This window comes from Chiroxiphia lanceolata, chromosome Z (genome assembly GCF_009829145.1).
Source record: "Chiroxiphia lanceolata isolate bChiLan1 chromosome Z, bChiLan1.pri, whole genome shotgun sequence".
Taxonomy (NCBI): domain Eukaryota; kingdom Metazoa; phylum Chordata; class Aves; order Passeriformes; family Pipridae; genus Chiroxiphia; species Chiroxiphia lanceolata.
The window spans coordinates 60,649,933-60,669,051 of NC_045671.1; the positions used below are offsets into that span (position 1 = coordinate 60,649,933).

The following is a 19,119-nucleotide window of genomic DNA, read 5'->3' on the forward strand; positions in this document are numbered from 1 at the left end:
GTATTATTCTTGCAGAAACAAAATTCGCTGGGGAGAAGCATCTACATTCCAATATATTTATACTATTAATTTTAAATAATTATTTTACAATTCTTCCTTTAGGATTTGTTTTTCTTCATTCAGTACTAAAAATAATTTGTTCTACAAAGAAACACCATCTCCCAAAACAGCTGCCATCTGCCACTGTGAGAAACCTCTCACTCTCTTCAGGGATGCTCAGTTTCATTACTCCTAAGAACACTGGAACCAATTAAAAAGAAGGATGTATTTTCTGAAGAATTGGCAATATTTTTGTAAGGGAAACAGAAGTTAAAGGAAGAAACATTGAATGTGAGGCTAGATAAGATGAGTTAGCTCATTCATTCTGCCAAAGGAGTACAGCAGTGACTCTAAACGAAGGAACCTGTTTTTAAGGAATGACTGGTACCAAAACATCACATACACAAGAATCTGTCTTCTCAGTTTCTACTTTAGTATTTATTTGTGACATAAATACTTCAAGTATACTTCAGGAATACTTCAGTAAGTTTGATTTTCTTTTTAAACCAATTACATTTTTATTTGAACGACAATCGATGAGTACACATCAGAACCACAGGAATTATAAAATCCCTGTAAAGTGTTCTTACTGTGTCAGAAACAGTTTAACCAGGAACTTCATTTAAGAGTATGTTCATAACAATACATAAATACAAAAATCTAAGTATTTGTTGTCCTAGAGCATGACCACTTAAATAAGGGAAAGTATATTGTGCAGAAGGAAAAGTGGAATGGAGTTAGAAGTACTTGTGTATTTAAAAATCCTGATAAACAGTCATGCAATAATGCCAAGTGTTTTGATCTTATTCAACCTAAATGATTCTATGATTCCTGCAAGAAATGCCTCTGTAATTCATCCTCACAAGTAAAACTGTGAGGGGGCAGCAACAAAGCAGCCTTTTATTAATGAAGGCCTAAAGTGAGCTTCTGACTAAACCATACAGCAGATAAAAACTGCTTCAAAGATTAAGTTAAAGTATCTTTAAAAAGGGCAGCTTTCAATATCAGGTTAATGAACATAGGCATGAGTATATTTACAGGTGTTTACCTGTATTTCTTTATAGGTTAAATATGGTTTTAATTGATCACTACTAATTATGACTGCAGCTGCTTCCTCAGGAAAATAAAAAATCTTAGCATATGTCTTAGCACACAAAGATCTTTTTGCTGCCCATTAATTATTTGAATATTACAGTTTCATCAAATCTGTTGAGTTTACAGCAGCTATCAGGTAAAAGATGCTTCATCCTCAAAGCTATTGGGTTTTTTAAGATGTCTGAAAACTAGATACATGAAACAAGTTTGCACTGATTGCTGCCAACCCCCTTATCATCCACAATTTAAACATAAAATTGCTATTCAAAATGGTTTAGAAAGCTTTATTTTTACAACCCTCATGCTCAGTAGGACAGACCACAGCAGCAAAAATTCTGATGTGCAGCAGTTAACACAGGATGCTATCGGCCACAACATACATAGACAAGTCACTGGTGAAACACAAGAATTATTAATTTTGGATGAGATGACATCTCTGATCACAGGCTTGATATAAAAGAATCTATCTTTTTTATTTTCCTTCCAAGTGCCAAATGATAAGGGAAAAGAATGGTCTGCTAGCTGACAACCACACTACTAAATTGCTCCATTGCATCCCGTTTTGTTGTGGGAGGTAGACAAACGTCTACTCATATATGGCTGCACATAAAGATTGAGAACCAAACATTTTCCTATCTGACAACCAAATCTGAAAGTCAGACTAGCCACGGGTAGTCTTCTATCAATATCTTTTTTACATATTTTGCCATTAAACTGTCTTGAAACTATATTGAAACTGAACTGGCAATACATCAGATCCAGCACTTGTCCTATCTTACCACATAAAGATCTAGTTATTCTAAACTATCATAATGTGAAAATCACAACAGAATGCAAATTATTGGCTTTTACCATGAAGTCTAAACCTGAATGAGGACAAAATAAGCAGGTGAGCTTAGTGTGAAGCCATTTACCCTTGATACCATTCAGATAAGGATTATGCTCTGCAGCAGTTGCCACAGGGTACCTTTACAGTTACACTCTAATTTGGACGAGAATTGCTGTTGTATCAGCCCATTCATTATGCAGAACCCAAGCACAGCTCATGGGTAGTATACTACAAAGGAATCTACAATAAAAGGAACTCACTACAATCTGGGTGTAGTAGCTGCATGGTCAAAACTGAATTTTATGGCTACTGGAGAGAGTAGTTCAATGGGTAAAGGAAAAGTGGGTTAAGAGCATCCTTAGCTTATTCATAAATAAATCTCTGTTCAAGAGCTTTCAAGTCTTCCTGACAAAATATTTAATTAATAAGGGTGTTGAGGATCAAATTCTTAACATATAATAAGGATGCTCTAAATTGAAATGGTCTAAAATTCCCACTAATTTAGATACTCACAAATACAGATCCTTTTCTGAAGCCAAAATACAGCTCAATTGTTGATGACTGGCATAAAAATCGTAATTACTATTGTATCAGAAAAGTAAGAACAATTTTGATGAATCCTTTATTAAACTTAGATGTTATCAGTGAATGCTTGGGAATCATTATTTCTAGTAATTTTTATTATTTGTTTAGGTAGGAGATAATTTATTTTATGCTGTCTAGCCACACTTGGACATTCAGTATTTCTCCAGGTTCCCAGACTGAAATCAGAGTTCTACGTATGTGGATTTTCTCAATGCAATGGTGTAGACTGAATCAAAGTTACTATGTTATTTTCATTTTTAAAGACATGCCTCATTCTCTGGCTGCAACAGGTCATATTCTTAAAAGCATAACAACCTTCACAAAACAAGAAATATTAGTCATTACCTAGAATGGATCTCAGTTTTGTCAAATGACTGAATATGAAAAAGTGCTTCATAATGTATTATTCTAGTGAAAGTCACTACCATGAGAGGTCACGGGTAGGGTAGATGTGAATGTCTCTATACACTTGCCCCTAAAGAAGCTGCAGAGCTATGAAAGCTGGAATAAACAACTTTAATAGGGATAAAAGGCTTCATAAAGATTTCCAATAGTATCTCATTAGAACACTTTCTAGAGCACTGCATTCATTTTACATTGCAATTTTTGGAACATCTGCTAAAGCAGGCATATAATTCTTGAAAGTTATAGGCATAGCTGGATGGCAATTACAGTGCCTTATTTACATGACAAATGACTGATCTGAACATAAGACTAGAAGATAGGCAAGCCTAAGCTTCAAATCTAGTTACAAAGCCATCCCACAGCATTTGAACTCTTGGTCTCAGTGTTCCCTTTTGTAAAAATATCATTTAAGTGACAGAAAAAATGTGAGGACTTGTCCAGGTAATTCCTTTTGACAGTGAAAACTAGAATATAAATATTTGTTGTAGAATCATTTCCTTTTTTCAGGCTATCTTACATCTACCCATCAAACCACAGAACTGATATATAACTGCTTATGGAAGATACACAGCTACATTCTGAAATACTACCAGGAACAATATTTATTGCAGAATACAGATAAGAAAGCTCAGGAAGCTCTTTATCCACAGCTGGCAATAAAATCTATGGATATGAGTTCATATATATTTACTTTTCAATTATTTTTTATTTCAAATATGCTCTTTTACAAGCATACATACATATATATATATATTTACATATATATACAAATTATACTTAAGAGTCACATATGTACAGTCTTTTAACTCTCTACTTCTGACCTTGATGGCTCCTGCAGCCTTCAGGAACTTCGTGACTGTGTTCAATTAGAATTCAATAAACAGTGTATCCAATATATAGCTGTTGGTCAGCTACATAACACAGAACCCAGCTCTATCCTATTCATCTGGAAAGCTGCACAGAAGTTTAGAAGCTGCCATTTGGACACAAAATGTCTTTGTTTTAATATGTTTCTTTACAGAAAAAAAAACAAAACAAAACAAAAAACCAAATGCCAGAGCACACTACCCTTAAAAAGACTAAGAGCAGTGACTTTAAAATATAAAGTTATTTGAGGCTTACCCTTTGGCTTTACTTTACATAGAATTAACAGAGATGTTTCCATTTGTCATGAAAAGGTTTAGTATTTCCTCTAAAAGAATCTACTTCCAAAAGATCTGTCAGACTCCACCAAAATGAAAGATAAAGAAACACCTTAGAAGATGCACACATTGCTTTTCTGAACTCACTTCACTCCTTCACAAAGTATCTAATACTCACACCCTTTAGCATTTAAAATGCCAACACAAAACAATGTTTATTAAGGACTGTTTTCACACAGATGGAAAAGCACATTTGCACAAACTGTTCAAGAGGAAAAGGTGAATGAATCAAGTTACAAATATGTGACACCCTGCAACTATGAAAATATTTATGTATGATATTAACTGAACAATTCAGTTTGCAAAAGCCTGGGTTCACATAAATCGTTTTAAAGTATAAAATGTTCCTGTTTCACCACTCCATTTACAAAAGAATTATTTCTAAGCTGTAAAGCATGTTCTCATGACAGTCTCTCCTGACCTTTCGACAGATATAAGAAGAAATTTCTTAATGCGGCTTTCATTAAAATAATGGGACAAAGTAATTTTACACGACCTAATCAAAAATAGACTGAGACATAGGTATTTCTCATATCCTAGTTTTTGAATGGAACTTTTTCCATTAATGTTTTTCAATGTAACATAGTTTATGTTATTAAACAAACAAACAAAAAACCCCACGCATGAAAAAAGGTATATTAAATTCTATTTGTGTGTGTTCTCATGATGTGTAACTTTTCTCTTTTCCATACAACAGAGCTGTGGAAACTTTTTATAGTGACCAATACATCCAGCTTACTTGAAAGCTAATTACAAGATCAATTACAGATTCTTCTTTTATGGACAATTCATATTTTAAAAGGAGCTTCATAGGCTCAGAGCAGTATTTCATCCTCTAGTAAGGGAGTGTAACAACAACACTTTCATCATCAAGGGGGAAAACGATTGATTGAAGTTGCATAGAAGCTTCCACACAGTTTTTTAATTCTCCCAAGTCTTAAACAGCAGCCATTCCTGTTCTGATCTTTGCTCAAAACATATGAGAAATATGTCTCAAATCAAACTCAAAGCCCAAGATACTTCATTTAGTAGATCATATACAAACCAGAACCAGAATCAAAAAGCATTAATTTACACTTGTCAGTTTTGGCACACTTTCACTTAAAACTCAGGCAAAACAAAACTGCAGTCAAGTACCTGATAGAATTTCCTAATCTGAAGGCCTCACAGTTGAAAGATTTGGCATGGACAACACTTTCACAGTAAGATGGGCACGTAGAATGCCTCCAAGATTGTATACAGCAGTATCTTTTGCTTTCACCTAAGCTACACAATTTATACAAACCCAGAATCTTACCTCTGGTTACAAATGTTCTCTCTCCTCTAATATGGGCAATAACATACCTCATACTTCATAATGCACTACTATGTCTTGATAAACTCCCAACAGTCTCATTAAAAAATGCTCAAAACCATGCCAGATATGAATAGATAATGCTAGGTATGGCCAGGCCAATCACTCAGTGTAACACCTCCTCCTACATTCTAATGAAGCCTGTTGGAAATGGAGGCATAATACACATGTAACTTTAATGCCCTTATGAGGTTGATCACTATTAAAGGATTTTCCAGCCTGTCTTCCATGCCATATGCATTAAAGTGCTACATCTCAGAAACACTGGGCAGCTATAACTTTACCTACATCAACAGGATCTACACATCAAAAATGTACTGAACAGAATTAAAACTAAGCATTTCCACAAAAACACTCTAAAGTGTTAATTTGACAGATATGGTGTTAATTTGGCAAACATGGTGTCCTTGGATTCCTATATTATTTTCTGCTGTTCACGACATATATGAAATGTAAGCCTGATCGGTAGAAGAGAATTTTTGAGTCTGTACATAAAGTTATTGTATCCTGGATCAACTGCTACGCAATGAGTTTTGCTGTTGCCTGATCCAATACCAATTAAAACAAATAGAAAAAAAAATCACTAATTCTCAAAAGACTTCAGATGAGGATAAAGACCACTTGAGGTTTATTTCTTGATTTTCACCAGTTTTTCACCAGACTTGCTCTCTGTGCTCTATCTCATTCATTTCTGCAGTAGAAGATCTATAGCCTGTGTGAGTAATCTCTGGTGCTTCACTATACCTAAGCAAATGTAAGTTGGACTTAGCACAAAGTCAACAGACTGCCAGCAAGACAGCTAATAAGATGCAGAATATCCATAACTTCTTATGAAAAGAAACTGTAAGGAAGCTTAACTTTGGTTCATGAGTGCAAAATTTTTACTGCAAAACTTTCCACTGATGCTACTAAGATAATGAAGATCCTGTAAACAGTGTTTAATACCATCACGCATTATGGGATTATCTGCACAATAAACAGGTCAAGATACGTATTTATTACCATTCTTAGCTGCTACCTGATACTGCCTGTTCCATTTTTCTAAGTTTTCAGGCACAGGGAGAAGAAGACTCTGATTCTTCAGAAAGGCATTTGGGCTCTCAGCTGTGATAACTTTTTATAAAGGTAATGAAGACTGGAAGTTTCCAAACCTATCAGTAGCACGTTTTCCCACCACCTCAGAGTCATCCAGGGATTGAAGGTGCTCTCTCCCTGGAGCCCTGGGAGGTTCTGCTGTGAAAGCAATAGCTTAACCTTAACCTTGGAGTTTGCAAGACTTTCCACAGGAATTCTACCAAAGTATGAACTAGCAATACATTTCAGAAGTGGTTAAAAATTTCAACTGATGTTAAAAAAAAGAAATTCTACTGATTTCTATTCACTTCTAACAAATAGCAACAACTATCATGGTTCTGCACGAGTGACAAAATCTGCATTAGGGAGAAGGAAAAGAGGCTCAGATGCTGTCCAAGAGAGTACAGGTTAGCATTACTCAGGTTACTATTATTCAGGACAGGCAGTATGTTTATTTACACAAGGGATACACTAAGCAATCCAGCATTAAAAGAGAAGTGTTCCAGATATATTCTTCCACTGACCACCATCTCTCAATAACTATTAGGTGGAATTGCTCCTACTGGCAATCTCACAGAATTTTGATTTTAACCTTTTGCTCTGAGTAATACAAGAAAGTGCCAGTGGAACTTCAGGGGTGCATGGTTAAAAAGCTTTTCTACCTCCAGCAGTACTAGAGACAGACAAAGAGGTCCATTTTTTAATAAAAGTAGAAAAACTGTAGCTTTACCATATGAACTGCCACCCAAAACTTTCTTAAATTCAATTTTATTTATGGATCTAACAGCATATTGCACTAGAGAAATGTGGAATGGAACAGTAAGTTCTACAGATTTTACAATTTTAATTATGTTACCTTCTGCCTCTGCTTTAATTATGCAAAATATTATTAAGTAACAAACTGTTTATGCATGAATTGGATAATTTATACGTCAAAAATTATGATGATAATTGGATCATGTTGTCTTTTTAGCTCTTCTGTCTTTCACCTCTTCAAACTCTCAACTGGAGCAACAGTCAGAGAAATACCTGTTCTAGGCTAGGATAATGATGATTTTTCATTAGGATAATTACATTTTTCCCATTGATCTTTCAAACACAAAGCACTTCCTCTGAAGAACTGAATCAACAACCACACAAGCTTGGAGAGAGAGCAATGCATATTTCATTACCTTTCAAGGGTGATGTTTTTAACAGTATTATAGGCATGACAACAACGTAACAAAAAGAGAACACACATTTTGGGGTTGTCACTATCTTGAATTTCATCTCTGTTGCTGTTGCTCATTAGGATTTTTTTTCTAGAAGGGGGAAGGATGTGAAGCAAACTTGCTTGTAATTTTTATGCTCTCTTCTGGAAACAGTAAGGTAAGCTATGAATTAGCCCTTGAACCCAACTGGTTTCATCTGACTTCTATTGTGTTCTTAACACTAACTTATATTTATTAAATTCTTAGAGCTATACAGAATAATTTAGTACACTGCCATCACTGAAAACCTATTTGATAAAAATATTTTAACATTTACGGTATTTTACAAGACTATGCAACATTCCTACAGTTGTCTAAATACTGCAGCTACCACCCTTCTGGAGACTGTGGTCGGCCAGATGCAGAGCCCTGTAAGTTCCAGAGAGCCCATAAACAGAACTGTGTAGCGAACAGGTTTTGAAGGGGAGGCGGAAAGGGACGGATGCGCCGCCCGGGCCGGGCGCTCCGCGCGGAGCTGTCCGCGGTGCTGAACAGGCGGCGCGGAAACCGCCGGGATACTCGGAGTGCTCCAGCTCCTACACCGCACATCAACCGCGGGAAAAGGTGAAGAAGAAAACTCACTTGTCTCACGTCGCTATATCACTGTCGGCTTGGGAAGAATATTAGCAAGCCTTTATAAACTTCCCTGCCAATGTCTTTAAAAAGCGCAGCAGGTCTGGGACAGGCAAACTCTGGAGTCTGGTTTAACTGACCGGCTCACTGTTTTCAAAGCAAAATGTACAAGTCACATTGTATCAATGGGAAGACTAAAGCCACCTGCTGTGCCGCTAGGCACTGGCCCATGGACATCTTTGCAGCATGGTTGTTCGATCTCCCTACCAATAAATCATGGTCACAGGTTATTGAAAAGAACGAAAAAGCTGATTTCCGCTCACCAGCATTTTAGGTCACCAGAGGTTTCTCTGTATTCATCCAGCAATCAGTAATAATTACTAAAGTGTCAGCTCTTTGTTTCCTAGTATTTTTTTTGCCTCATGCTTTGTGGAAAACTTTACTTATGCTTAGGCTGGTTTGCTTCTACCAGAGTATGAAAGTCACCACACCACAAGCAAAATACAGCAGCCTTCTTGTCTTCTATGGAACAAATTCTCCTCTCTCAATGAATTCCTGCCTATTTACACCACAAAAAAATCTTTAAATATGTTTCAGACAATAATCAGAAGACAATAATCAGAAAGGAATATTTGAACTGGAATGGGACTGACAAATAGCTGGTGCAAATAGTCCTCCTGGGCACAACCAACCATCTGTGGGTTCTGTTCTACAAACCTCATTCATTCTACCGCACATAGCAAGGTGTTTACTTGAACTAAAGGCATGTCTGCCTTCAGAAAACAGTCAGCTTTAAAGGTTATTTAACAAACATTACATTATCAGATTTACCCAGTATTTTCTTCTGCCAGGTGAAGATTATATAAGTCACTAAGCCAAAGTATTTTTAAGGTACTTATTTTTTTCAGGTCTCAAATGTAACGTAAATTTTACAACTGTTGGATGGAGGTAGCTTTTGCTCTACATACTCTTCACCTAATTTTTTAAAAGTCAAGTGTATGCAGAAAAACAGACTATGCATAAATTCAAAACAGAGCAGACAGCTAATAGCTAAGGGAAGTACTATGTGCTTTCCTTCTAACAAGCTCCTTGAAACAGAGAACTTCCTTTCATTTTCAACATGAATGACAGAACCTCTTGAAGCTGCAGCTCACTTCAGGCCCTGTCATGACTACTGCAGTTTTTGGTGTCTCTCATGCTAAAACACGGGGTATTGGTCTTTTACAGGCAGGTATACTTGTGTTCTATACAGTCAGGCAGCACTGAAAACTACATTAATCATGATTAAGTCACATGATTGTGTAGCTCCTTTCATGTAGTTGCATAAATGAGGAACTTCTTTAAAACAGTCAGTTAAAAAAACCAAAGTGAAATGACAACTTCAGTTTTTTATTATTGTTTCTTTCTGATCCCTAAGAGATCTAATTCCTAAGATAATGAAAATTTGTAACTCTCTATCTGAAAAAAAAACAGCAATGAATTGAATCTTGGAGTAACTACTTAGTATAAGCTGATGCTTAAAGAGACCTACAACTATTTGGTTATCTTCCATAAAATTTTCAATTTAAGGTTTCTGGAAAACGCATAGACTAATTCAGACGTTTACAGAGGAATTGTTTTCAGCTTTGCTCTTCATGCCTGAAGCACCACTTGTGGGATGATACACCAGAAAAGGCTCCCACACTTCAGCAGTGCTACTTATTTATTTTTATACAGATGAAGAGACCTCTTCATAAGTACTCCTGTAGTTTATAAATATGCTCTCTCTTCAAAACACTTGCTTTTTGAGTACAATATCATTAAACAGCTTTCAATATATTTGATATTAATGCAGAGAAACTGGGTTCTGAGCCAGTAAAAGAAGTTTTGCATGTGCAAGGTCTGCACAACAGGATCCAATCTGGCAACATAATACTTCTTTAACATTACCCTAAGTAGGGGACTATGGTACCATTTCACATTGAAATTACAGCATTCATTTGCACAGAAGCAGGGTACTATACAATTCTTAATTTATCTTTTTTTTTTTTTTAACTGATCAGTATTAATCAGGGCAAAAGTCTTCTTTGCCCTTGAAATCTGACATTTCAGTTTTCAGCTCAAGGGATCTCTAATCTGAAAAAGCAAAAGCACTGTAAAAAGCACTGTAAAAAGAACTGTAAAAAGCACTGAAAAAGCAAAAGAGAACAAGGTATTTTTGTCTTTAAAACTTTGAAATCTGTCTGTTGTATGTTTCAGTTGAGCTGAAATACCAAATTTTAATGTCTTGGTCAAAAAAAATAAAACTGAAATTAGAATTAAGTCACTTGGACAGAACTTGTGACAGTATTTGTAAGATTTATTCTACAGCTTTAATCATTATGTTCCTCTTACCTTTAGCCCTACCCTTCCTGACACTTTTCTTTGGTCACATTCCTAGAGGCTCTGCATCATTAAATAAAACAAGTCAAACATCAGTCTTCCCCCTCCTCTTAAACACTCTCCTAGACCCTCATATCAGTGACAGTGCAGTGAAGATTACATACCTTGCACAGTGAAAACCATTCACCATGCTGTCAAGAGAAAACGCACAGCATGAAATTGAGTCATTGGGAAATAAAAGATTGTTGCTGTACATCTGCTACAGGAGACAGTAGGCATGTCACCTAGAAAGCATGTTATAACCTCAGGGCAAAGTGATCCTATAGTATAACTGCAGGCAACAGTCCCTAGCAGGGAGAACTTCGGACCAAGCAGAGTTTCCCTGGCTTGTATCCCACTTTATCTTGCCCTGTCTCCAGGTCCATTCACCAACTTCGGCAGGCATGGAGAGACTACTTATGCTTTCTGAACCAGTGGGACATGCCCAGTACTTACCACCACTGCACCCCTGGACAAACCACCTCACACCCCCATCTAAACCAGGAACTTTTCCTGATCCACACAAGGAAATCTTACCTGGATTTCCCTTGCATGGTACACGATGATGAGCCCAAGCAGGATAATCGTAGACAGGCTAATAAGGCATTTCAGAGCGAGGGAATACAGCGACTCCTGCAAGAGAAAGACACCGCCGTCCCTCAGAGACCCACGCGCTGGGGCCGGTCCGCCCCACGGCCACCCCGGCCCCGGGGAGGGGACCGGCGGCACCCACCGTCCCACGGTGTCCGCACCGTCGGGCAGTGGGACCCGCTGCCGCCAGGGCTGGTACCTTGGTGTAGGCGCCCCAGGAGAGCTCAGTCTCGATGACCATGACGACGATGCCGAACATGCCGAAGATGAGCGCGTAGTCGCTGAGGCGCTTGCGCTTCTCGAAGAGCGCTCGGCGGTGCCCCAGCTTGTAGCCGATGTTCTGGTTCTTCTTCTTGCTGGACTTGCCTCCGCCGTTGTTGGTGCTGCCCGGGCCGGGGCCGGGGCCGGCGGAGCTGTAGAGCGCCAGGTTGTTGGAGTTGTTGTGCTCGGGCTTGGAGACCACGATCTCCGGGGCGGCGGGGCTGCCGGCGGTGGCGGCGGCAGCGGGGCTGGCGAGCGGCGGCTGCAGCGGCTGCGACTCGGAGTCCAGGTCGTGCAGGTTCCTGCGGGACGAACTGAGGTTGCTGAGGGGCCGCATGACGCCGCCGTTGTACCTGCAGCTGCTCATGGCTATTTCGGTGAAGGGGTTGCTCTCCCGGCGCTGCTGCTGCTGCTGGTGATGGTGGTGGTGGTGGTGATGGTGGTGGTGGTGGTGGGTGCTGCCGCTGCTGACACTGCTGCTGGGGCTGACTGCCTGCTGCTGCTGCAGGCTATGGCACTGGTGGTACTGGGAATACTGGTGAGGCTGCCTGAGCGCGCCGGCATGGCTGGAGGGGGTGAGTTCGTTGACGTTCAGCTGGCTGCCCTGCCGGGAGGACGCGGCGGAGGAGAGCGGCGAGGAGTGCGTCCGGAAGGCGCCGGAGAGGGGCGAGGAGGCGCGGAGCAGCAGGGGCAGGTTATCCCCCGCGGCTGCCGCAGCAGCCCCGTAGTAGGCGCAGTTGTTGCACTGGAGGCATGGGCTCTGCTGCTGCTGTTGCTGCTGCTGCTGCTGCTGGAGGAGGCTCTGCTTGTCTTGGCCGTGCTGCTGGCAGTGCGGCGGCGCCGGCGCCGGCGGGCGCTGCTGCTGCTGCTGCTGCTGCTGCTGCTGGTCGGGGCCGAAGCCCGCCGGGAAGTGGCGCGGCGCGTCCATTCCCGGGCCGTTAAAGCCGCAGGAGGACCGGGCGGTGGTGCACCGTGCGCAATGCGTGATGGTCGGCAGGGGAGCGTCCTGCTGCCGCCACGACGGGCCCATCCCGGCTCCCGTAGAATCCAGCCGGCGTGTCCGATTGGTCGGGCGCACCAAAACAACGGGCATCACGTCACCTGCAGGGGCGGGACCGGCCGCGCGTGAGCGGCGCGGGGACCCCCCGCCCGCGGGGATCCCGCTTCCCGCGGGAAAGGGCTGCCCGCGCCCCCCGGCCGCGGGGATCCCGCTTCCCGCAGGTAGGGGCTGCCCGCGTCCCCCGCCCTCTGGGATCCCGTTTCTCGTGGGTAAGGGCTGCCCGCTCCCCCCTCCTGCGGGGATCCCCCTTCCCGCGGGAAAGGGCTGCCTCAGCCCGCGCCGGGGCAACACTAGGCTTCCCGGGTTGGGGAGCTCGCTCGCTGCTGGGATCGCCCCCGCCCGTCGGGAAAGGGGCTCCGCGGCGGCTCTCCCCGGCTCCCGGCTTACATCTGCGCCGCCTCCGGAACATGGGCACCGCGTCGCGCTCCGGAGCTGTCCAGCAGCGCCGCCGCCGCCCTGCAAAACACAGCGTCAGGCTCGCTCCGCTCCCGCCGCCCGGGACGCGCCGCCGCCGGAGCTGGAAGGGGCCGCGGCCCCGGCGGGGAGCGGGAAACCCTTCCCGGCACATCGCGAGCCTGTCCCAAAGGACACACGGCTTCGGCCGGCTGCTTCTTCTCCCCTCCGCGGGAGAAGGGAAAGCCGCCGCCGGAGTGTGAGCGCCTGGGAGAGGCTGGGAGTGGTTTGGGGCTGTAGAGCCGCTCTGGCGGTTCGGTAGGAGCTCTCCCGTGAAACGGGACCGGGGATTGTCTGCGCTGCCCTCCGGCTCCGGTTCCCGGGCATACAGTGTCGGTGCAGTCCATTTTGCCTCTTCCCCTTCCTTTTCCTCCTAGACTCTCACTGAATAGTCCGTTTTTGCAACTCCCTTTGGCAAAGCAATGTCTGCACCAGGTAAAGTCTCTTTCCTGCGTTTATTTAAAGGAAGATTTTTTTAAGGGAAGAATGAGTAGAACGGTAAGCGTGTTCCAGCTGTGCCTGTCACCTGGGCGAGATTATAACAGCGTGGTGTTTGGGGGAGAGTGGTGGGTTTTTTTGTTTTGGTTTGGGTTTTTTGGTTTTTTTTGGTTTTGTTGTTGTTTTTGTTTGTTTCCCCCCACGCACAGTTGGGCAGCACTATTTTTACAGCTTGAAAATCAGCTGCAAAATTTTATAGCATGGAAGGTTTTCTTACATCTTTAACTTCTCAGTAATGTTCAAGATTAAATCCACTAAGCTTTTCTAAGATCCTTCTAATTTCTATCTCCCATGATATTCAATTTCTTTTGAAACCCTTGAGTGACTTGTAGTTTAGAAGTATGAATGAGGCACTGCCATTAATAAAGTTTTTAACTATGCCGTATTATGAAACTTAAATGACTTAATTCCTATCAAAGTGTACCTTTTAAAGCAAGCGCACATAGCACCTGCACAATCACACCACTCTCACTAATGTAGTAAATATCATGGTTTTACAATATAGATAGGTTATTTAGAGACTGACCAAAATTTAAACTTGACTATGTTTACATAGTGTAGGTTATTTTGAAAAAGCACCCATAAATAGGAGTATTTGTGATACACAACATCATAATGCCTTGTGATAATTCAAAATTTGTCTAATAACAAAGTTTTGAATAAAAATCTACACACACTTTATTGCATGATGATAAAACACTTTAATTTTGAAATTACACTAAAGTGTATTTGGGTGCTCTGATTGCACTCAGTTCCCCACAGCACCAATGACCAAGCAAAAAAGGTGCTTTTATTTTTAAGAATGACCATGCTGTTTAATACAGCTTCAGACACTGCATTGTTTGTTTGAAAAAACTCACTATTGTTATTCCATCTCGTTGGTTATATTTTGCCTGTGTTTTCAAACACACATGAAGTGCATGGATCTTAGAAAATTAAAATCTCAGGGAACCCGGGCTTTTATCACTCTGTACATAGAAACGATGCTGAAGCATGCTTTCAAAATATGAGCTCTGTGAATTAGTTAAATATTAGGTAGGCCTAAGTTTCATTTTTTCCTTTTCTGTTCATACTGTGTCCTTAATGTTTGCTTAAAGATACTTTCCTTTAAGCTTTCTCTTTACCAGAAGGTAAAGTCCTCATGAGCTAGTTTACTGTGGAAAGCTTTTTAAGAAATTTAAGAAATCTCCATGTTTTATTTAGAAGTCACCAAGGCTCTGTCCTGTAACTTCATCTATTCTGATCATGCAATCTTATATTAGAATTGTGAAGAAGGAAAAAAATATCTTTTTAAAGTATTGGTACACTAAAATATAAGATAACTTAGTTCTATATGAGGAAATCATTGCATTTATTTTTCTTGTTCATATGTAGAAGTCACAGGTGCCAATTTTAATACCTCTACTGCTGCTGCCCTGTTTATTTGTAGAAATGCAAGGGCAGTGCTGTTACTAGCTTTTAGATATTCGATCTACTTGCCTGTTTGTTTCATTCTGTGAATAAACAAATGAATATTCCCGTGTTTAACACAAGAGGTCATACTCATCACACAGCTTGTTATAAAACTGATCAGCTTGGATTTTACTTGAGTTCCATTGTGCAACCTGGGATATCTCATCACAATTTCAAGGTATTATTAAGAATTGTTGAGAATTTGCATTTTCAGAGCTAAAGAGGTAAACCTTCCTCTCTGTGATGCTGATTAATGGGACAGAATAGAAAAGTGCTATTTATTCTAACGTCTTCCCTTGTAACATAATTTTGAAGTTTCCTTTAAAAAATGAGTGTATTTGTTTTCAGAAATAAAATCTATTCTTCATGTGAGCTGAATTGCTACATTCTTTTGCACCACAAATTAATTAGTGTGGCAGCTCAGAACTGCTAAATCATGCTAAACTGGTAACAGTGAACCCCCGTGGAAGAAACATTATCTGGTTGGGATTGGGAGCTTTGCTTTTATTTCCTATCTTTTCATTGTATGCTGGATGGAACTGCTCTTACTGATTATTATAGGTCCTGCTTCTGCTTTGCCAGAAAGGTTGGTTTTACGCATAAGCTTTTGTGTGTCTACACGCATGTGCACGCACACCTTAATATAAAGTTAGAGAGAGATAGTTACTGCAGATCTCACTTGATTCTTTATGCTCATTGGAGATATTTGAAAAACAGATTTTTTTTTTTTGTCTAAACTCTTAATTGCAAGAACAAGATAAATACTGTTGAGCAGTATTGAGCAAAACTACCAATAGCAGGACAGGAAACACAACAGGCACAAGAAAAATTGTGGTTTTGAGAGTAAAAAAATCACTATGAAATATTTAATGTGACAGCTATTGGCTAGTCATTTGAAAAGCTCACATAGCAACATGTAATGGAGATACAACACCTATAGGCTACAATAAAAGATATTAGAAAGCTACTTTTGCTGTTACCCTATTGTCCTTACTAATGCCAGACTCCTGTTAAGATAACTGAGAATTCTACACTCATAAAAAGGTAAAAAAATATAGAAAGATAGTAACAAAAAGGAAAAAAAGGAATAGGGAAAAAATGTCAAGGAAATTCCATTCTCAAAGCATATTCTGCACAAGACCTAGGAGTTTTTAGATAACATTAAAAGAAAAAGCCTTGACCAGTTCAAAAAAAAGCTATTGGGTATACAGCTCAATATATACACAGAAAGATACCATTCAGTTAAAGCAGAGTCACATTAATAAAAGCAGAGGTAACACTAGCAGCAATAGGGTAACATAAGATCATTCAAGGGTATCCATGCAGCAATAAAAATGCATAGTGAGACCACACCAAGTGACTGCCGTACAGCTGCCAAGATGCTGGGCATGGAAACTAACCATATGAGCCGCATGTGTAAACTACCTTCTCCGTGCCATCTGACAAGGCTTTTACACACCAGATGCCTCTAACATTCAGCCCAGCAACTTCTGGTGTCGTGTAATTATATACCCTAACTGGAATCCCGCCCCTGCTGGACCTGTGCTCATTTCAAAGACCTTTTGATAATGTTCCACAGTAGTGGGGAAAGGAGAATAAATACAATGACTCCATGCAGATGCTACAGGTACATGTCAAGAGGATGCATGCCTTACTGTTTCTACTTTTGATTTTATACAGTTTGACTAATCTGCACTTTCTTCTGCTTCCCCAGAAATATCACCTATGAAAACGCAGGTTCACTCCAGTTCAAAACCTTCATCTATTTGGGATATATAGGGTACAAAACCTAATGACACTTGATTGATGATAGCTCTAAAACAGTAACCAAAGTTTTCAAAAGTGAGGGTGTCTTCATTCATAGGGATGCAGCTTCAGAAATATCAAGAATTGCTGCATGCAGTTCCTCCAGTCAAGGGGCATGAAGGAATGAGGAGTTTCTTTTTTTTATTTTTTTTTTTTGCTAAAAAGGGTTTTTATTGTTATTATACATGTTGAAAATACTGAATGCAGTCCACAAAATACCTGGTAAAAGTATTTCTTCACTTAATTCACTTTCCCATCTTTTCTGGATATTTTTATAGTACTTGAAGGTCACACAGACCTAACGACTTCCTTTCTTGCCTTTGCTTTTTTGTCATTACCAAGGGATACTGCCACCTACAAAGAATGTCTTACTAACTAATTGCATCAATATTAACACTGCTCTGACCAGGTGATACAGGTGCTCCACAGGTGGCTCTTGCATTATGTTTAATCAGACTGCTTTTTATTATTCTCACAAATTGATGCAGTTTTGTAACAGAACTTTAATTCAGTATAATTACTGAAATGCTAACATCATGCAGCTTTTTCTGTTTCAGCCTACGCAAAAGCACAGAGTGACTTTGAGTGTGTGTGGGATTATCAAGAGTGAGAATTTACTTTTAACTTTGCAGAATGCAGTATTTGAAGAACTTTGACTTACTGCATCCAGTGAGACAGTGCTTACATTGAAAAAAAAGATTACTTTGCACACCTTGCAAAGTTGGTAGTGCACAGATTGAAGATATTAGCAGTGCTTTTTCTCTCAGACAAATATGTCATTTGTGAGTTATGTAGCAATCAATTCTAAATAATTAAATTTCATTTACCCATGTTTTAAAAAATAAGGGATTTTTTTATTGGTACTTTATCATCACTGCTTCCATTTTATCATGAGAGCAGAGTTACTATAGATTTGCACTAGTATTGTTGTATTTGGAAAATTCATTCTTGATTACTTAATAACAAGGTCCCTTACTAGGCAAAATGTGAAAGATAAACTTTGCTTTTATGAGTTGACAAGTATTTGGTGTGTATCATGCTTTCAAATCTTAAATGCTTTGTAGATTTTTCCAGTCAGCAGCCCTCCCAATTGAAAACATATAAAATGTAAGGTTGGTTGTTTTGTTTGTTTACTGGGAGCTTTTTTATTTGTTTCTGCAGTCCGGATACCCTGAAAGACTCAACAATTTCCACAGCACATTCAAATCTCTTGTCACAGAAGTCTGTTCATTTGTTGCTGTCATCATCACACCTAGGTTTTTGGATGCATTCATAATGCACACAAATGTCAATGTATGTTGTGGTCCTGCTTGCAGAAATCACCTCTCTCTGATAAGTCTGGAAAGTTTATGCGCTTGCAGAACAAATGGAAGCAGGGAAAATATAAAAACCAATATTCAGTTTTATGTTACCTACTGTCCCACTTCCTACTCAGTATACACTGAATTGTATTTGTGTGGTTATTTTTCTAGTTTATGAGGTGGCTGATTGAGGAAACAAGTTTGGGAAGAGGAATGGGGAAGGCACTGACATACTATCTCACTCCTTATTCTCTAGCTAGGCCTGTCTGCAGTACCTTCTTCTCTCCCCTTCACATTACCCCTCCTTCTCACCCTTCCCTGCTGCAGAGGAAACAGGATGCTTATGTTACCTGACACCACCTCTGGGTCAGGTGGTAGAAGACGGGGAAGAATTTGTCAAAGTAGGGAGTTACTCAAGCAACCTGTGCTTCAGGTTGCAACTCAGAAACCAAAAAGCTATTTGAAGTGATATTCCAGGAAGTGCTGGGAAGTTTTATAAAATTTTCATTCTCTGAAGTATAATTCTTCTCTACTTCATCCTTTATATTTCCATACTACTTGACCAAAAGTTAGCTGTGTGTTTGAGGAAAAGACTAGGCAGTTTTAATTATCAAAACTCTTTAAGGAGAAACGGCTTAAGACTTTCCACATAGCCCATAAAGTCTTACCCTATTCAGAAACGTTTCTATATAATTGAAATTCATTCCTTCCAGATGGGTAAAAGACATCTCTACAACCCACTATATGAGATTAGTAGCTTTTGCTTTAGCAAAGTAACATCTAAAATATGTATAACACTGTAGACTGCTTTAAACAGTTAGGATAACCAGACCATTTCTCAACAGAAAAACTACTATAAAAAAAATTATTATTCTCCACATCTTCACACAT

At 40.0% G+C, this 19,119-nt stretch overlaps 1 protein-coding gene across 2 annotated transcripts in view; it reads right to left on the reverse strand.

Annotated features, from left to right (window-relative positions):
- KCNN2 (potassium calcium-activated channel subfamily N member 2) overlaps nucleotides 1-13,233 on the reverse strand; it is a 76,631-nt gene extending 63,398 nt beyond the window's left edge. The window contains exons 1-3 of one of the 2 annotated variants that reach the window (XM_032676027.1): nucleotides 13,106-13,233; nucleotides 11,597-12,759; nucleotides 11,344-11,439 (exon numbers count right to left, since the gene is read on the reverse strand). In XM_032676027.1, the coding sequence (XP_032531918.1) occupies nucleotides 11,344-11,439; nucleotides 11,597-12,759; nucleotides 13,106-13,127 (1,281 nt within the window). In that variant the 5' untranslated portion in view covers nucleotides 13,128-13,233. The remainder of the gene's footprint in view (nucleotides 1-11,343; nucleotides 11,440-11,596; nucleotides 12,760-13,105) is intronic. The other variant, XM_032676028.1, reaches the window with a different exon arrangement.
- Between the last annotated feature and the right edge of the window lie 5,886 nt (nucleotides 13,234-19,119).